Source organism: Carcharodon carcharias, chromosome 15, assembly GCF_017639515.1.
Source record: "Carcharodon carcharias isolate sCarCar2 chromosome 15, sCarCar2.pri, whole genome shotgun sequence".
NCBI classification, from domain to species: Eukaryota; Metazoa; Chordata; class Chondrichthyes; order Lamniformes; family Lamnidae; genus Carcharodon; species Carcharodon carcharias.
In genome coordinates, this window is record NC_054481.1 from 89,792,077 (window position 1) to 89,813,278 (window position 21,202).

Below are 21,202 nucleotides of genomic sequence, written 5' to 3' on the forward strand. Positions count from 1 at the left end.
CGGAACAGAAGTGTCCCGAAGAAGAGTCATTGTACTCGAAACGTTAACTCTGTTTTTCTCTCTCTCCATGGATGCTGCCAGACCTGCTGAGCTTTTCCAACACTTTCTGTTTTTATTTCAGATCTCCATTTTCTGCAGTAAATTCCTTTTGTTTCTCACTGATGTGGTGACCAATATTTATCCCTCATCCAATGCTGAGAAAACAGACCATCGAGTTATTTACCTTATTGCTCCTTGTGAGACCTACCCTACAAGAATCATTACATTTCAAATGTTCTTTATTGGATATAAAGGGCTTTGGGATGTCCTGAAGTCATAGTGTGCTATGTAAGTGTAAGTTTTCTTTTGGCCTTCTGTTCTGTCTAGATGAAGATCTAGGGGATTCCTGTGACCAATATTGCTCTTTCCACCTTCCTCTCCCAAGGAGTCACCCCACTCCTACTTGGCCTTCCCCTAACAAGAGAAGAGTCCTCCACAGTCAGCATATTTGCCCAATTGAGGAAGATGGTGGTGTCATGGTAATGTCACTGGAGTAGTAATCCAGAGGCCCACAATAATTCTCTGAGAAAATGGGTTCAAGTCCTGCCACAGTCGCCGGCGGAATTTAAATTCAATCAATAAAACTCTGGAATATAAAGCTAGTCTCCGTAATGGCGACCATGAAACTATCATTGATTCTTGTAAAAACCCATCTGGTTCACGAATGCCTTTTAGAGAAGGAAATCTGCCGCCCTCACCTGGTCTGGTCTATGTGCGACTTCAGATCCACAGCAATGTGCTTGTCTCTGAAATGGTCTCTGAAATGGCCTAGCAAGCTGCTCAGTTCAAGGGCAATTAGGGATGGGCAACAAATGCTGGCTTTGCCAGTGACACCCACATCCCATGAAAGAATTAAATTTACTGGCAACAAACATGGGAAAAGTGCATATGGGTATTTGCCAATTGAAGAAAGTGATGCGTAGGTAAAAATGGAATGGAACCACTGGAAGCAGGAGGGTCCTCTTTTAGAGGGGTCACACCAATTCTGCCCTCACCTCTAACATGGTCCAATCCCCCAGGCTAAAGGAATTGGTTCCTGGCAGCCAGCATCAGTACAGTAAGAGGTTTCACAGCAATCGCTATGAAACTTGCCTGCTCCAATAGCAAGAAAATTCCTCAGCCTGGAGTGAGTAAAATCAACTGACGTCATTAAAACCCTTGACTGTGACGCAAATGTGTGAAGTGTATGAAGTGAAATGTAAGCTCCCCTCAGTTGTTAGGGTGTGAATTCCTTCTGCCCTCCACTCTGGCACTAGAATCCAGTCCCAGAATTGCTGGGTTCTCCTAAACCGGTATATTTATGTGGTCTAGGGGCATCTCTGGCAGGGCCTTGTGCCAATGGGTAGTCGCAAACCACAGATCCAAGATGGCATCTTGTGTCTTTGATGCCTGGGCCTTCTGATCCCCACTGGCAGCTAGAAGTTCCTGATTAAATTTAAGATACCGAGGTGTGCATTTATTTTTTAAAGAGTTTTGTTGGTGCTGACCTGAATGCCTTCAGTCTACTCCCGGGACCCCTGAAGACCTTTTCCTCGTAGGGGTCTCTGGCAAATCATATCTTTTGGGTACCCCTGGTCGTGAGACATCCAACTAATGTTTACATCCGAGTGAGAGGCAAGAGCCCCCCTCCACCTCACTCCATATGGCCTGCTTAGGCCAAGCTTCACCTTCCCCTGAAACCCCAGACCACCAGTGAAAAGGAGCACTGCCCCTCTCTGCTGACCTTTGACCTGTTGCAGACAGGCTGCACCCCAAGTGCAAAGATCAGGAAAATCCACCCCACAGATTTTGTTTCAAATTTCACTTGATAGATGCATGGTGAAATATTAAAAGGATCCCTTATGAAGTCAGTGACATTTTTGCTTCCATTTAACATTTCTGTTATGAAAAGAGTATATGTATAGCAGCCAGTGCCATACAGCACAGTAACCCCAAGTTACTGCTGAATAATATTAGAACTGGGATCATTACGATATGCTACCTGTTTTTTGACTGAAAGAAATAAAAACTTGCATGACCACAGGACATCCAAAACAGGTTCATATTCAATGAAGTACTTTTGAAATGCAGTCACTGTTGTAATGACTAAAAACATACTCCACACAGCAAGCTCTCTAAAACTGCAATAAGATAAATAGTCACCTGGTAGTGCAGAACTTGAGTATTGCTGGAAAAAGAGACATGCTGTTGAAGCTTTTCAACTTGCACCCATCAGGACAGATTCGTAAACATATCAAATCTAAAGGGAACAACAATTTATTCCACAGGAGAAGAGGGTGCTGATTTGCAAGAGGACTCTAATTGGTAGAGTTGACATGGAGAATGCACCAGTGAATTGCAGTTCCTCAAGCTTTTCTTTAGTTGAGAAAGGCTCAATGCGTGGACATGATCTTTCTGTTAACCTCTGAACAAATCAGAATCAACATGCTTGGCTTGTATTTAAACAAAATCTTGGCAGTTGACCATTCCCTGGTGCATTCTCCATGGCAACACCTCTACCAATCAGAGTCCTCTTGCCAACCAATCAGCACCCTCTTCTCATGCAGTGTAAATTGCTGTTCTCTTTAGATGTGGTATTCTTGCAAATCTGCCCTGATGAATGCAAGACAAAAAGCTTTCAGGGCATGTCTCTTTCTTTGTCAGCAATAATAAGATAAATGAATTTTTTAGTGATTTTGATTGAGGGTTAAATATTGGTCAGATCACCAGGGAGAACTTTGCTGCTCCTTTTCGAATGTCACCGTGGGAACTTTTATAACCACCTGGGGGGGGGGTTAATGTTTTATCTGAAAGACTGCACCTGCGGCAGTGCAGCACTCCCTCAGTGCTACGCTGAAGAGTCAGCCTAGATTGTGCACTCAAGTGGAATTTGAAACTGCGGCTTTCTGACTCAGAGGTCAGGGTACTGGGAGGACTCCCCTGCTCGGTTTCAAAAAGCTCCATGGAATCTATTGGCTACAGTAATCATGGATGACTTTAATCTGTATATAGACTGGGCAAACCAAATAAGCGATAAAACCGTGGAGGATGAATTCCTGGGGTGTGTACGCGATGGTTTTCTTAGACCAGTGTCGAGGAACTGACTAGGGATCAGGCTACCCTATATTTGGTATTGTGCATTGAGAAGGGGTTAGTTAATAATCTTGTTATGTGGGGTCCTTTGGGATGGTATTAGATCCAAAGAGGAGTCACACAAAATTGCTAGAAAAAGTAGTAAGCCTGAGGATTGGGTGCAGTTTAGAATTCAGCAATGGAGGACCAAGAAATTGATTAAGAGGGGAAAAATAGAATATGAGAGTAAATTTGCAAGAGCACAAAAGCAGACTATAAAAGCTTTTTTATGTGTGTAAAAAGAAAAAGGTCAGTGAAGACGACTGTAGGTCCCTTACAATCCGAAACAGGAGAATTTATAATGGAGAGCAAGGAAATGGCAGAATAATTAAACAACTACTTTAGGTCTGTCTTCATGGAGGAAGACACAAATAACTTTCCACAAATACTCGGCAACCAAGGGCCTAGTGAGAAGGAGGAACTGAAGGAAATTAATATTACTAAAACAATAGTACTGGAGAAATTAATGGGACTGAAGGCCGATAAATCCTCAGGGCCTGATAGTCTACTGGGATGTAGGTGGTGGCCATGGAAATAGTGGATGCATTGGTTGTCATCTCCAAAATTCTGTAGATTCTGGAACAGTCCCAGCAGATTGAATGGAGGGTGGCAAATGTAAACATACTGTTAAAGGAGGGAGGGAGAAAACAGTGAATTACAGACTGGTAAGCCTAACATCAGTAGCAGGGAAAATTCTAGAGCCTATTATAAAGGATGTGATAACAGGACACTTAGAAAATATCAATAGGATTAGACAAAGTCAGCATGGATTTATGAAAGAGAAATCGTGTTTAACAAACCTACTGGAATTTTTTGAAGATGTAACTAATAGAATAGATGAGGCAAAACCAGTGGATGATGTGTATTTGGATTTTCAGAAAGCTTTTGATAAAGTCCCAGGTAAGAGGTTAGTGTGCAAAATTAAAGCATGAGGGATTGGGGGTGATATATTGGCATAGATTGAGAATTGCTTAGCAGACAGGAAGCAAAGTAGGAATAAATGGCTTGTTTTTGGAGCGGCAGGCGGTGACTAGTGGGGTTCCGCAGGGATCAGTGCTTGGGCCCCAGATATTCACAATATACATTAAAGATTTGGATGAGGGAATCACATGTAATATTTCCAAGTTTGCTGATGACATGAAACTTGGTGGGAATGTGAATGGTGAGGAGGATGTTAAGAGGCTTCAAGGCAATTTAGACACGTTGACCAAAAGGATGGCAGATGCAATATAACGAGGATAAGTTCTTTTTTTTATTCATTCATGGGATGTGGGTGTTGCTGGCCAGGCCAGCATGTATTGCCTGTCCCCTAATTGCTCTTTAAGAGTCAACCACATTGCTACGGGTCTGGAGTCACATGTAGGCCAGCAGCAGATTTCCCTCCCTAAAGGGCATCCAGATGGGTTTTTACAACAATCAACAGTGGTTTCATCATTAGACTTAATTCCAGATTTTTATTGGCAGGCTTCGAACCCAGGTCCCCGGAGCATTACCCTGGGTCGCTGGATTAGTAGTCCAGTGACAATACCACTATGCTATCATCTCCCTAAGTGTGAAGTTATTCACTTCGATATGAAAAACAGAATGGCAAAGTACTACTAAATGGCGATAGATAAGGAAATGTTGACATACAAAGGGACCTGGGTGTCTTTGTACACCAATCACTGAAAGCAAGCATGCAGATGCAGCAAGCAGTTAAGAAGGCAAATTGTATGTTGGCCTTCATTGTGAGAGGACTTGAGTACAGGAGCAAGGATGTCTGACTGCAGCTATACAGGACCTTTGTGAGACCACATCTGGAGCATTGTACATAAGAGTATAAGAAATAGGAGCAGGAGTAGGCCATTCGGCCCCACAAGCCTGCCCAGCCATTCAATAAAATCATGGCTGATCTACCCCAGGCCTCAACTCCTCTTTCCTGCCAGCTCCTAATAGCCCTCAGCTCCCCAATATTTCAAAAATCTATCTACCTCCTCTTTAAAGACTTTCAGTGATCTAGCCTCCACAACTCTAGGGTGAAGAATTCCAGGTACTCACTATCCTCTGAGAGAAGAAATTCCTTTGCATCTCAGTTTTAAATGAGTGTCCCCTTATTCTGTAACTATGTCCTCTAGTTCAAGATTCTCCCACTAATGGAAACATTTTCTCAACATCTACCCTGTTAACCCTCTTCAGAATCTTCTACATTTCAATAAGATCACCCCTTATTCTTCTAAACTCTAATGAATAAAGGCCTAACCTGTTTAGCCGTTCTTGATAAGTCAATCCCAGGAATCAGCCTAATGAATCTCTTTTGCACTGCCTCCAATGCCAGTATATCCTTTCTTAAATATGGGGACCAAAATTGTACACAGTACTCCAGGTGTGGCCTCACCAACACCCTGTACAGCTGTAACAAGATTTGCCTATTTTTAAACTCAACCCCCTAGCAACACAGGCCAAAATTCCATTTGCCTTCTTAATTACTTGCTGCACCTGCATGTTAACTTTTTGTGTTTTATGCACAAAACACCCACATCCCTCTGTGCTGCATTTTTTTTTTGGAGTCTCTCTCCATTTAAATAATAGTCTGCCTTTTAATTCTTCCTACCAAAGTGCATGACCTTGAACTTTCCTACATTAAACTCCATCTGCCAAGTTTTTGCCCAGTCACTCAACCTATCTATATCCCTTTGCAGATTCCTTATGTCCTCATCACAACATGCCCTCCCACCTCTTTTTGTATCATGAGAAAATTTGGGTGCATTACACTCTGCTCCCTCCTGCAAGTCATGAATACAGATTATAAATAATTGAGGCCCTGGGACTGATCCTTGTGGCACTCCACTAGTTGCGTCTTTCCAACCTGAAGAAGACCCATTAATCCAGACTCCTGTCTTCTGTGTGTTAACCAATCCTCAACCCATGCCAATACATTACCTCCAATACATTGAGCTCCTATCTTGTGCAATAACCTTTTATGTGGCACCTTATCGACTGCCTTCTGGAAATCCAAATACATTACATCTGCCGGCTCCCCTTTATCAACTCTGCTTGTTATACCCTCAAAGAATTCTAGCAAATTTGTCAAACATGATTTCCCTTTCACAAAACTATGCTGACTCTGCTTGCATTAATCTTTTCTAAATGTCCTGCTACTTCCTTAATTATGGACTCTAGCATTTTCCCAACGACTGATGTTCGGCTGACTGGCCTATAGTTTCCTACTTTTTGTCTCCCTCACTTGAACAGGGGCGTCACATTAGCGGTTTTCCAATCCGCTGGGAACCTCCCGGAATCCAGTGAACTCTGGAATATTTCGACCAATGCATCCACTATCTCTGCAGCCACTTCCTTGATGGCCTGCATCCCTTGTCTGCCTTTGGCCCCAATAGTTTGTCAAATACTTTGTCCCTCGTGATAGGGACTGTTACAAGATCTTTCCTCCCGTTAGCTCCTTGCTTATCTGATATCTTTGGAATTTTTATAGTGTCTTCCACCGTGAAGACGAATGCAAAATATTGGTTTAAATTCTCTGCTATTTCCCTGTTCCCCGTTATCAATTCTCCAGTCGCATCCTCCAAGAGTCCCACACTCACTTTAGCTATTCTCTTTTTATATACCAGTAGAAGCTCTTGCTGTTTGTTTTAATATTCCCTGCCAATTTACTTTCATAATCAATTTTCTCCCTCTTTATTAGCTTTTTACTCATCTGCTGCTGGTTCCTAAAAAAAATTCCCAATCCTCTGGCCTACCACTGTTTTTCACCACTTTCTATGCCTTAGTTTTTGATTGGATACTCTCCTTGACTGCCTTGTTAACTACGGGTGGTTCATCCTTCTCATCGAGTCCTTCCTTTTGACTGGGATAAAGTTTTGCTGAGTGTTATGAAATATCTGCTTAAATGTCCACCACTGCTCATCCACTGACCTTCCCCTTAGTCTATTTTTCCCAGCCCACTTTAAATAAGTCTTGCTTCATACCTCTGCAATGGCCCTTATTTAAATTGAGGAAACTGGTTTTAGACCCGAGTTGCTCGTCCTCAAACTGAATTTGAAATTCTACCATGTTGTGATCGCTACCCTCTAGAGGATCCTTAATTATGATATCTGTTATTAATCACACCTCGTTACTAGATCTAAAATAGCCTTTTCCCGGGTAGGTTCTTAATGTATTGCTCTAAGAAGCAATCCCTGATGCACTCTACAAATTCATCTTCCATGTTACCCCTGCCAATCTGATTTGTCCAGTCAATATGCAGATTAAAATCATCCATAACAATTTAGCGCCCTTCTTACCTGCCTCCATTATTTCCCGGTTTATATTTTGTCCTGCAGTGAGGCAACTTTTCGGGGGCCTATAGATGACTCCCACCCGTGACTTCTTCCTCTTGCTATTCCTTATTTCCACCCAAACTGATTCCACATCACGATCTATTGCACCTATATCACTATTCCCCACCACACTGATACCTTCCTTTATTAACAAAACTAACCCACCTCCTTTTCCTTTTTTGCCCATTTATCCGGAATGTCGAATACCCTTGAATATTGAGTTCCCAGTCTTGGTCGCCCTGGAACCACGTCTCTGTAATAGCTATCAAGTCACATCCATTTATTTCTATTTGTGCCATCAACAGATCTATCTTGCTACAAATGCTGTGTTAATTCAGATAAAGAGCCTTGAGCTTTGACTTTTTACCATTGTTACTCATTCTGGTTCTAACTTTTGCTGCACTCTGCTACTTATATTTTCTGCCCCTTCCTGTCACACTTTGATTATCATTTGCCTCTTCGCTACCCTGCACCTCTGCTCTCTCGTTTCTTTTAGATTTTTTTAAACTTCCCTTCAATTGAATCCTCCCCCCGCTAATTAGTTTAAAGTCCTATCAACAACCCTAGATATACAATTTGCCAGGACACTGATCCCAGCATGGTTCAAATGAAACCTCTCCCAATGGAACAGCTCTCTCCTTCCCCAGCACTGGTGCCAATGTCCCATGAATCGGAACCCATTTCTCCCACACCAATCTTTGAGCCATGCATTTACTTCTCTAATCTTATTTACCCTATGCCAATTTGCTTGTCACTCAGATAGTAATCCAGAGATAATTACCTTTGTGGTTCTGCTTTTTAATTTAGCTCCGAGCTGCTCGTAGTCCCTCAGCAGAACATCTTTCCTAGTCCTACCAAGTCATTGGTACCTATGTGAACCACGACAACTGGATTCTTCCCCTCCCACTCCCAAGTTCCTCTCCAGCCCAGAAGAGATGTCCTTAACTTTGGCACCAGTTAGGCAACGCAGCCTTTGGGACTCTCTGACTTTGCTGTCGAGAACAGTATCTATTCCCCTAACTATGCTATCCACTATTACAACTACATTTCTCTTTTCTGCCACCACTTGAATGGTGCTCTGGCTACTGTGCTGTGGTCAGTTCACTCATTCTCCCTGCAGTCTGTGCCCTCATGCACACCAGGAGCAAGAACCTCGTACCTATTGGACAAAGGCCCTGGCTGAGGTTCCTCCAAAGCTAAGTTCTGGATCCTCATACCTGCCTCGCTCACAGTCACACCCTCCTGTCTCTGACCACAGTCCAAATTTGATATAATTAATCTACGGGATGTGACAGTCTCCTGAAACAGTGCCCAGGTAACTCTCCCCCTCTCTGATGTGTTGCCTGATTGTATGCAGTTTTGGTCTCCTTACCTAAGGAAGGATATATTTGCCATAAAGTGCAGCAAAGGTTCACCAGACATTCTTAGGATGGCAGAATTGTCGAATGAGGAGAGATTGGGCTAGCTGTATTCACTAGAGTTTAGAAGAATTGAAACGTATAAAATTCTGAAATGGACGGACAGACGGGATGCAAAAAAATGATGTTTCCTCTGGCTGGGGGATCTAGAACGAGGTTACAGTCTCAGGATTTGGTGTAAGCCATTTAGGACTGAGATGAGGAGAAACTTATTCCCTGAGGGTGGTGATTCACAGAAGGCTGTGGAGGCCAAGTCTCTGAATATATTTAAGTAGGAAATAGATTTCTAGACTCTAAATGCATCAAGGGGTATGGGGAGCAAGCGGGAGTACGGCATTGTGATAGAGGATCAGCGATGATCATAATGAATGGAGCAGGCTCGAAGGGCCAGATGACCTACTCCTGCTCCTATTTTTTATGTTTCTAAATAGAAGTTTGTCTGTTCTACTTTTCCCTTAAAACAATGAGTGGACAGACTTTTCATAGCGTCTAGTGATATCAAGTCGAGTATCGAGTGCAGTGCAGAGCTAAATAAGGAAGTAATGAATTTGAGCTGCAGGTCAGGTGGAGGCTAAGATCTACATGTGTATAGACAGGTGCTGTGGTATTGCACCTGAGGGTTACAGTTTATTTCTGTTGGAAACTATTTTACTGAGTTCAGAAACATTGAGGTATTTTCTTGCGTTACAGTAATTTATATTGCTCATGAGTTTACATCAGTGTGAGGCTTTGTGAGGGAATCAGTGAAGTACTTTGGAAACGTAGTTGTTGTTGGAATGTCGGTAAATGTTTATATGACCCAGAGCAGGAAGTCTTAGCAATTTTGGGACTGAATACTTTGGGCCAATGCCTGGTCTAGTGTGGAGTAAATGGTGAAACCAGCATCCATTTTAATGCCTACACAATGTCCAAGATACCTTAGGTGCCCCACTTTGTTACAAGCAAAAAGAAAGACAGGCATTTTGTGCAAATTTCTTCTGAACTGACGGCAATTACCCTCTCGATGACCTCAGAAAGTGCAGAAAGGTGCAGTAATTACACCTTATCACCTCATCGTAGAGCTAGATAAAACAGAGAGGATAGAGAGCCATATATCCTAGTTTTCTGCTGGCATAAAGGTAAGTGGCATTGTAAGCTGTGTAGATGGAAGCATAAAATGACGAAGATATTAATAGAGTGAATGGGAGAGACTGTGGCAACTGGGTCACTGTTTAAAAATAAGGCTTTGCTCATTTAAGACAGATAGGAGAATTTTTTTTCTGAGGGTCATGAGTCTTTGGAACCCTCTTCCTCAAGAGGCATGGGAAGTAGAGTTTTTGAATATTTTAAGGCAGGACTAGATAGGTTATTGATAAACAATAGGGTGAAAGGTTATCGGTGGTATGTGGGAATGTGTAATTGAGGTTACAACTGGATCAGCCATGATCTTATTGAATGGCAGAGCAGGGGTGAGGGGCCAAGTGGCCTACTCCTGCTCCAAATTCCTACATATGTTTGTAAATGGATTTCAATATAGACAAATGTGACGTCATCCGCCTTCTATCTTGAAAAGATAGAGCAAGGGACTTTCTTAATGGTGGAAAGCTAGAAAGAGTGGGGGCCCAAAGAAACTTAGGGGGTCCAGGTGTAAAGACTGGTAAATTGTCATGAATGTACAGAAAATAATTAAAAGGATAATGGAATGCTGGCCTTTATATCTCAAGGATGAGAATACGAGGGAGTGGAAGTTATTATACATTAGACAAAAGATTAGACCACACCTGGAGTATTGTACTTAGCTCTTGGCATCATGCGTTAAAAAGGACAGATAAGCCTTGGAGGGAGTGTAGTGTAGCACAATGATTCCTGGACTCCCAATGGTTACATTTTTTGTTGATGGCACTTTCCAAATTTGACCTCTCTCATCTAGAGGAACAAGGGAAGGAGATGCATGGAAACATCACCACCTGCAAGTTCTTCTCCATGCCACAAGCCATCCTGACTTGGAACTCTATTGCACGTTCCTCCGCAGTCACTGGTTCAGAATTCTACAACCCCCTTCCTAATAGCACTGTAGGTGTAACTGCTCCACATGGACTGCAGTGGTTCAAGAAGATGGCTGACTACCTTCTCAAGGTCAGTTAGGGATGGACAATAAATGCTGGCCCTGCTAGGATTGTATTCCCTAGAATATAGAAGGCTAAGGGCTGAGTTGATCAAAATTTTCAAGATGTTTAAGGGAACTGATGGGGTAGATGGAGAAAAGCTACCCCCCCCACCCCCCGAGAATCTATGAAGAGGGGACATAACCTAAAGGTTAGAGGCAAGCCATTCATGAGTGAAGTTGAGAAACACCTGCATGCATGAGGGATGTGGACAGAGTCAATAGGAAGAAACTGTTGCCATTGGCAGAAGGGTCAAGAACCAGAGGATACCTGACTCTCCAAAGCCTGTGCACCATCTACAAGGCACAAGTCAGAGTATGACGAAATACAGCCCCCCCCACCCCCCTTGCCTGGATGAGTGCAACTCCCAAAACACTCAAGAAGCTCAACACCATCCAGGACAAAGCCCACTTGATTGGTACCCCACACACAAACATTCACTCCCTCCACCACCTGCGCACAGTAGCAGCAGTGTGTACCATCTACAAGATGCACGCAGGAATTCATTCAAGGCTCCTTAGACAGCACCTTCCAAACCCACGACCATCTGGAAGGGCAAGGGCAGCAGGTAGATGGGAACACCACCATCTGGAAGTTCCCCTCCAAGTCACTCACCATCCTGACTTGGAAATATATCGCAGTTCCTTCACTGTCACTGAGTCAAAATCCTGGAACTCCCTCCCTAACAGCACTGTGGGTGTACCTACACCACATGGACTGCAGCGGTTCAAGAAGGCAGTTCAGCACCACTATTTCAAGGGCTACTAGGGATGGACAATAAATGCTGGCCCAGCCATCGAAGCCCACATACCGTGAATGAATTTAAAAAAATATATATTCCTCGATGTGTGCTGTGTAGTTCTTTAACAGGGGCTCTCTTCCCTTTGGAGGAACTGTCACTCATGCTCCCCACAGTAAGATGCCTTCCTGGCTGGTTATTTCATGTCTTCTATTGAAGTACAGTTTCATTTCGTCAGAAATGGGCTCTTGTGACCAACTATGAAGCACTTCTTCTCATAATTGTGATAGGACTGGGTCCCGATTTGTCCAGTCTCTGATCTGTTGTGTGCATACCAGCGAGGGATCTAAGAAATTTAACAAAATAAATTTTTGTGGAACTGGGATGTCCTCATCATTTTCTTGTAAAAGTAAATGACTAAGAGCATCAGCATTTCCAATTTGATTGCCAGGCCCATGTATGAGAGTGAATACGTATGCTGCCAGGTTAAAGCCCATCGCTGTATTCTTGCCAAGGCTATGGATGGTATAGCCTTGTCCGCGCTGAACATTCCTAGCAATTGCTAGGTCTGAAACGGTAGTAAAATGGTGGCCATGTATGTGCTGGTGAAATTTCTTGACACCAAAGATGATGGACGGGACTTTTTCTATGTGCAAGTATCCCTTTTCCAATCTGCAAGTATCCCTTTTCCGCTGTGGTGAGCATTCTTGTTTTGTATCCTATAGGCTGTTCCATGCCATCGTCCATCCGATGGGAGAGCACTGCTCCCTCTCCATAAGGAGATGGGTCACATGTCAACACCAATTCTATCCTCTGGCCAGAACATACTAATAGGTTGGACCAGTGCAACAATTGTTTCAGCTTTATGAAAGCTTCTTTCTGGAGTGCCTCCCAAGACCAACGTTGTTTCTTTTTGAGTAGAGAATTCAGGGGGGCCAACACTGTAGACAAATTGGGTAAGAACTACCCATAATAATTGATCATTCCTAGGAATGATTTGAGCTCTGAGGCATTCTTTGGCGCAGGTGCCTCTTTTGTGGCTCCCAATTTCTCCTCAACCGGGCGGAGGCCCTGTGAATCTACCTGGTGACCAAAATAGATTACCTCCCTCACTTGGAACATGCACTTCTCTTTTTTTTAAACACACTCCAGCCTGCAAGAAACATTTTAAGACCTCTTCTAAGTTTGTCAAGTGCCCTTTTTCAGTGAATCCTGTCACCAAAACATCATCTAAATAGACTACAACCTGGGGCAGTCCCTGCAGTAAGCTTTCCATTGTACTCTGGAAGATAGTGCAAGCTGAGAAGATGCTGAAAGGCAATCGAGTGTACTGGTACAACCCTTTGTGGGTATTAATTGTGACAAGTTTCCGGGAGGCATTATCTAACTCCAGTTGTTGATCAGCATGACTCATATCAAGCTTCATGTAGGTGGTTCCACCTTCCAGTTTGGCGTACAGGTCTTCAATTTTTTGATATGGTGTGCCTGTCTAGCTTAGCTACTTTATTAACTGTTAATCTGTTGTCTACACAAATTCGGACGCTTTGGCCGGGGATTATGGGCGCTGCCCATTTTGAGAACTGCACAGTTCGTAAAGCGCCCAGTTTTTCCAATCTGTCCAGTTCAGTGTTGATTTTTTTCTCAGTGTGTAAGCTTCTAGTCTTCATGAATCACAGGGCTGCCTCTGGATCCACATGAATTTTTGCCTGCAGCCCCTGGATCTCCCCAAGTTCATCCTTGAAGATTGTAGCGTACTTTCAAAGTAGCTCTGGTAACACATTTGCTCTCGACTGGAAAATTTCAGCCCATTCTAACTTAATCTCCTTTAGCCAGTTTCACCCAAGGAGGCTTGGCCCCTTGCCTGCTACCACCATCAAGGTTAGCTTTGCTAATTGGCTACCGTAATGGACTGTTACTCTGCTTATGCCTTTGACTTGGATGTCTTCACCCATGTATGTTTTTGGTAGCACTGGCAATGGAAAGTGCTACCAAAGTAAGAGATTCAAAAGAGGTTGGATGAAGAGGAGTGAGAGGAGGCTCAAATAGAGCAAAGGATAGAAGAAAAACTTACATTTATATAGCATCTTTTACAACCATCAGACACTGCAATGGGCCTTACAGCCAATGAAGTGGAAGTGTAGTCACTATTGTGATATAGGAAACATGACAGCCAATTTACACACAGCAAGTTCCCACAAACAGTAATATGATAATGACCAAATAATTTTTTTTGGAATGCTGATTTGAGGGCTAAATATTGGACACCACGGATAACTTCTTCAAAATAATGTCATGGGATTGTTTATGTCCACCTGAGAGGGCAGATGAGGTCTCATCCAAATGACAGCACCTCCGACAGTGCAGCACTCCCTCAGTACTGCACTGGAATATCGGCCTTCATTGTGGTGCTCAAGTCCTGGAGTGGGGATTTAACCTGCAACTTTCTAAATTAAAGGAAATGGGGTTACCTACTGAGCCCCAGCTGGTACCTAAACACATAAGCACCAGCATAGGCCATTTGGGCTGAATGGCCTGTTTCAGTGCTCATTTTTCTTTTATTAATTTGAGCCTCTGTGCCCTTGTCATGCGCTCACAATTTTATTTGAAGTAAATTTGCTTTTTCCATACCTTTTACTATCTGGTATACTTCAATGAGAGCTCCTCTGATCTCTCATTTCAAAGCTGACATTTTTCAGTGATCTTCATTACTCAGACCCTAATGTTAGGGCCAGCCTTGTGTCTTCTCTCTGCACTGTCTCAAAAGTTGAATGTCTCACTCATGTGTCTCAATGACCAGATCTAATACAGTGCTCGCCAAGTGATCCAGCTATTGCAGAACAGGTATATGTACACTGTGAGCATGAGCTCCTTTTGGCTACTGTTCCTTTATTCTCTTAGTAAGCTGCCTTATTTCCCTGTAGTTTCATCTATCTTCCTGATACCGAATGTCATCTAGCAACCTCCTCCTTTCCTGATCACCAGTTGTCATTTTTTTGTAATGAAGTGACCCCTAGGCTGTCCCGGTGCAAAACCAATTATGATGAGGGTAGGTGAGTGGGAGGGGGTGGAAGGCAGGGTTCCTGATCATTGGTCACTGACTCTCATTGGAAGCTATAACTGGGGCATTGGTTAAGAACAGCACTAGAATGGGCTGTAGGATTCTCTGTCATTAAGCCGCCTAACTGTGGCTCAGGTTAGAAGAATGTCTGCTCGTATGCTGGGTTGGGGAGCTGCTGTCGGACATGATACAGTGCTGGAGTGCAGCCTCGGGAAGCCAGCAGAACGTCGTCTCAGGAGAAGAGATTAGACCATCAAAAGATGAGCAGTTGCTGAGGCAGTCCTAGTCAGAGCAACCTTAGGAGGGAATTCAAAGGCTAGATCTTCAAAAGTGAAGACTGGAAACCCTTCATGAGGGAGACAAAGTATTAATGAGATTTGTGTAACTCAGTTAAACAGCTGTGTAAGCCTTCAGGAAAGGAGAGATTTAGGCAAAATACCTTGAATTTAAAATTCTCATCCTAGTATTCAAATCCCTCCTTGGCTCCACCCCTTCCTATGTCTGAAACCTCCTCTAGCCCTGCAAGCCTTCGAGATCTTTGCATTGCTCTGACTCTTGTACATCCCCAGCTTCCCTTGCCCATTATGGGTGGCCATGCCTTCAGCTGGCTAGACACTAAACAGGTGTTGGACTCAAAATGCTATTTTTCTGTGGTAGCTGAAAATGGGCTTTTGTTAATCAAACTGCACCAAGTTACTACTCCTAAATATGAGTTAAAACAAAATTTATTTTTTTTAAATTACATTTTAAATTGCTGCTTGTTTGCATTGGTTCATGGCAGATTTTGGATTCAATATGCAAATGAGTTTCAGCAGAAGCTCAAGAAACATTAACACTTCTCAAAGACAGCTCACGTTGCGTTCAGAACTGCCAGTTGCACCCAAAGTGGGTGCAATTTGTGTGCTGCATATTCTATTTGCTGAATAACAGGATGATTTGACTGATCACCAGTGTCAGTCATGGCATTGGTAGCACACTTGCCTCTGAATCACAAAAGTTTAGGTTCAAGCCTCACTCCAGGACTTGAGCAGAAAAACCAAGGCTGATACTTCAGTGCAGTACCAAGGGAGTGCTGCACTGTCTTGAGATGTAAAACCGAGGCCCTGTCTGCCCGCTTGGATGGATATTAAAGATCCCATGGCACTATTTTGAAAATGATAGGCGGAGTTATTCCCGTTGCTCACTGTGTGATTTCCTCTACATTCGGGAGATCAAACTCCATTCAATTGATCGCTTTACGCAACACCTCCACCCAGTCACGCATACCAGACTCCAGACTTTCCAGTTACTTGCTGCTTTAATTCACCAACTTGCTCTCACACTCACATATCTGTCCTCAGCCTGCTACAGTGTTCCAGTGAAGCTCAGCACAAGTTGGAGGAACAACACCTCTTCTTCTGATTCGGCACTTTACAGCCTTCTGGTTTCAGCACTGAGTTCAGCAGCTTCAGAGCATGGACTCTGTTGCCTATTTTGATTCTGATTCTTTTTGCTGTGTGCCAGTCTGAATCTTATTTTTCATGTTTTTGCTTTCAGGCAGAACTCTTCATTATTCTGCAGTTCACATTCACTCTGGACCAATGCTTTGTTTCTTTGCTACAACCATTAACACTTCCTTTGCCTTTTGTTCCATGACATTGTGGTGGGAGAGGTGAGCAGGGCCATTTGTCCCGAATTCTGACGTCAGAGCAGGGCCGGATGTCAGGCATCGCCCACTGTGGGGCACTGGAGTCACCGCCAACAGAGGTCATTGGCCCAGGAGGACACTGGGCAGGGAACTCATTTGGCCCTGTGGACCCCATTCACAAGGAGAAGAGATACCCTAGGCAGACTGTGGGGAGCAGGAGAAAGCCTGAAGCCTGGAGAAGCTGGGAGGCAAGAAGTCTGGTGGGGCTGGCAGGGGAGGAAGAGAAATGTCCGAGACTGGTGAGTCACAGTGGCAAGGAGCCGAGGCCATGAGTAGGGCAGACTGAAGCCCCTGACGATAGCTGGAACAAGACAAGGTTCACGTGGTTACAGGAAGTTAGCAATAGGTGCTCCTCCATTTAAATTCTGTTACCTGGCTGTTTAGAGATCAGGAGTTAAGCTCTAGATGGTATCTGGGTGGATCTGGAGTGCTAGTCAATAATATCCCTTGTAAGTAGTTTGTTCCTCTAACTGCTTTTCCATTAATGTTTATAAACATTTGATTTCAGTGAAATAAAAGATCCCTATTTTATAGTCTTCTTGTAGAATATGTGCTTGAATCTCATGCTACAACATCCTTGTCATTTAATCTCACCCACCCTCTACCCTATCCCAAACCTCCTCTTTTGTTGCTCCCCCACCCCACCCTCCTTTCACCTGCATTAAACCCATCGCATTTCTACTGTCCTTCGGCTCTGAAGAGGAGTCATGTTTGACTGAAAACTTTAGCCCTGTTTCTCTCTCCACAGATGCTGCCTGACCTGTTGAGTATTTCCCAGCATTTTCCGTTTCTAATTTCAGATTTTCAGCATCCGCCATGTTTTAATTTTACTTTATCTCCCTGGCATTCTGGCCAATATTTATTCCTCCATCCGCATCACAAAAAACCCAAGTGATCTGGTTATTATCGAATAGCTGTTTGGCTGAGCGAATATTGGCTGTCGTGTGTACTGCTTCACAAAAGTGACTGCGCGTCAAAAAATACATCACTGGCTGTAGGGCATTTTAAGATGGACTGGTTGTTGTGAAAAGTATTAAATAAATACAAGTCTTTCTTTTTGACTAGTATTCCAGTGATGCCACACCCAACCCCAAATCATAACTCACCTTAATGCAACCTTGGTGAGGCCTATCACAGGTTGGCCTGTACTCCTTGTTGTTTTTTCCTGAATGCACTCTGCGACAGATAATTCCACTAAAATCACTTGTTTTTTCTTCCCCCTCCAGGTGACCTTCAGGAAATCCAAAGGCTTGAAGGGCTGCTGGACAGACAGGACCCACCTCGAGAAGCGGCTCCTGGTCCTGAGCATCGTCCTTGTGCTGCTGCTGTTCTCCAGCATTCTTGCACTGATCTTTAAATACGGAAGTAAGTACTTGTGTGGAGTGAAATGATTGCAATAAGAATGGATCATAGGAATTTGATTAGGCCATTCAGCCCCTCAGGCCTGCATTTCTATTAAGCTAAATCAAGGCCAATCTGTATCTTAATTCCATTTACCCATCTGACAAAGGAGCGTATGAATTAGGAGTGGGAACCTGTCCTGCCATTTAATAGGATCATGGCTGATCTGATTGTAACCTCAACCCCACCTACCCCATCACCTTTCACCCCCTTGCTTATCAAGAATCTATCTACCCCTATCTTAAAAATATTCAAAGACTCTGCTTCCACCACTTAATCTTGCTACCTAACAAAAATCTATCATCTCCATTTTTAAATTTTCAACCAAGTCACAACTTTTAGGGGAGACAGTTCCAGATTTGCACAGCCCTTTTATGTTAAGTGTTTCCTGACATCATCTTTGAACAACCTACAGGCAGTCCTCGGACTTACGGCACGATTGGTTCCTGAAAACCACGTCTTGAGTCGAAACATCATAACTCAGAACTGAATTTACCCATAAAAACGATGTTATAAATGGGGGATTAGTTCCTCAACCAAGGCCAAGTACCCTATTTTCAACAAAATAATCCAGAATTTTGTACTCCATCAATTATAGATGAGTAATATAGCAGCATTAAGCATTTATGTTGGAAATATCCATCATGTTGATATAAAAAATCACAAGCTAGAAATACATATAGAAATGTAGTACAGTACTGTACTAATGGTGTTGGAACAGCAATTGAGCGTTTTGAGTCAGGGAAATGGGCAGCGCAGAACGTTGATGTGCACATATGAACATTTGAACTTGTTCGCTGGCATGGTGTCGTAAAGTTAGAAACGACTTAGGAAAGTCAAAACAGTGTCAATTTCTAAATGTCTTAAGCACTGTTTGTCATAACTCGAATGTTGTAAAGTTGAGGACTGTCTGTATTTCTAATCTTAAGGCTGTTCACTGGAGGAAATAGTTTTTTCTCTAACTACCCTATCAAATCCTTTAATCATCTTAAACACCTCAAACAGGTCACCCCTTAATCTCAAGGGAATAAAAGCGTAGTCAATGTAACCTGCCCTCTGGTATTGTTCTGGTAAATCTGTGCTGCACCTCCTCCGAGGTCAGTGTATCCTTCCTGAGGTGCGGGGTCCCAGAACTGAACATAGTCCTTTAAATGGGCTCTAACTACAGTCTTATTTACTTGTAACATGGGATGAAGGCAAACATTCCAATAGCCATTTTAAGTATGTAAAAGCTGATGGCCAAGAATCTTAAGTGAGTGAAGGAAGATGGGTAGACCAAAAGCTCAAATCTGTCACGGCCAACCTGCCTTTATATTGAACTAGAATTTGCAACAGAAGTGGTCACTCCCAATGTGTGGCTTTTGATCTGTTTGTTAACTTGTGTTGATTTTACTGTGACTAGGGGTCAAAAAGTCCTTGGGACTTGGCTAGTTGAAATTTTCAAAACCAAGATGGTGATCGATTTTTGCTAGGGTCAGAGTATTGTGGGTTACAGAACTAAGGTGGGTAAATAGAATTAAGACACAGATCAGCAATGATCTAACTCAAAAGCAGGGCAGGTCTGAGGGGCTGAATGGCCTATACCAATTCCTATGGCCTGTCTTTACTGCAGTTGCCATCTGCTCTTCCAGGGATCTAGGGAACTGATCAAAATGGAAGAGACACAGGGGAGAAAGGGTTAAAGAGCAGCTACGGGAATTTCCTTCAGATTCTCCCACAGCTTGCAAGGAAGTTTGGCGGGAAGACTGTTTTCTTGCCTAACAGGATTTGCGTTAACCTCCCACCAGAGTTAGAGTAGTCATTCAGGAGCATCTTCGAGATGACAGTCAACACATGGAGCCCCCTAAGATCCCTTCTATAAAGTGGTAATGACTCGGTGTTGAAGCTGCCACCAGTGATTGAGGACCGTGCTGTAACGGTGTGCATTACCTAATAGGATTGAATGAGCTCTCGCCAGCAGGGACCTTTGACCCACTAATCAATGTAAATCATGCAGCAAATTATTAAATTCAAACTTATTCCCAAGCAATAATTAAATTCTGCAATTATTACTTTGTATAGAGAATGAGGCCATTAACAGGATGAATCTTTGAAGCTCTCTCCATGGCCCTGTGGGAGTACTGAGTGTACCAGCCATGCAGTATATTGTCACCAAAGGCAGGCCATAACTGTAAGTCAGTCAGACACAATCTACTTTTTGTGGGTCCCAAGAACGATTTGGCAGAGGTTGAGCATTGGGCTGCTTTCTCATCCCTGTTCAAGGGGCCCAACAGAAAATACAACACTTTGCAGCAATTACAGCATGGAAAGAGGACATTGAGCCTATCCAGTCCATGTCAGGCTCTCCCTCCAGACAAGCAAATAGGTCTAGTCACAGATACCCTCGTTGTTCCCATTTGCCCTAAAACCTCTCTTCCTACATCTGCCTTTCCAATCTAATTTCCAGTGTTAACCATTAACCCTGGAAGTGACTTGGGCCTTTGTGAAATAATGAAGAAATCAGCACAAGATGTGCCTTTAGAAAAAAATACCTGCATTTAAATAGTACCTTGTATATACCATGTTAATCATGGCCCAATGGGTGGCATCTTCAGTTTTGAGTCAGAAGTTTGTGTGTTCAAATCCCACTCCAGGACTGAGTGCAAAAATCAAGGCTGACACTCCAGTGCTTAACTGAGGGAGCACTGTTGCCAGTACCATTAAACTGAGGCCCTGTCTGCCCCTTCAGGCAGGTGTAAAACATGGTGTGCTGCTATTTTGAAGAAGGGGCATCAATCCCTGTGTCCTGGCCAATATTTACCCCACAATCAATATCACAAAAAGAAACATACAGGCCCAGAGCTTCTATTCCCCGGTGGTGGGAGGGGCGGGTGTTGGGGGTGGGGGGGAATCATACTTGGGAGATACCCAAAAAGGTGCACAGGGAGACCCCACACAAGGACCACATGGTAACCATCCAGGAAGTTTAAACTTCCAATAGGCAATTACCCTGCACCTGGAACCATCTGATACTCCAATTTAAACCGGAGATTTCAGAGGTTCCGACTCTCTTATCAGAACATTAACCCAGGAAAGGTTAGAAGGATTAGAACCATTGGTACTGACCTCCAATGCCCCTGACCACCACCCCACTCTTCTCCTGCCAACTCCCCTAACCCCCCAACTACCCCCATCCCACCGAACGCAACTCCCCACGCACACCTCAAACCTCTCCAATTTCCACACCCCCCCCTCCTTCCAGCCCCGACCCTGGACCACCTAACCCACCACCTTAATCATCTTACCTTCCCTG

General features: G+C 43.5%; 1 protein-coding gene across 5 annotated transcripts in view; it reads left to right on the top strand.

The window, feature by feature from the left end:
• LOC121288335 (endothelin-converting enzyme 1-like) overlaps positions 1-21,202 on the top strand; it is a 340,217-nt gene that overhangs the window by 183,961 nt on the left and 135,054 nt on the right. For all 5 annotated transcript variants that reach the window (XM_041206886.1, XM_041206887.1, XM_041206889.1 and 2 more), the window contains one exon: positions 17,736-17,874. In XM_041206886.1, coding sequence (XP_041062820.1) covers positions 17,736-17,874 — 139 coding nt within the window. The remainder of the gene's footprint in view (positions 1-17,735; positions 17,875-21,202) is intronic.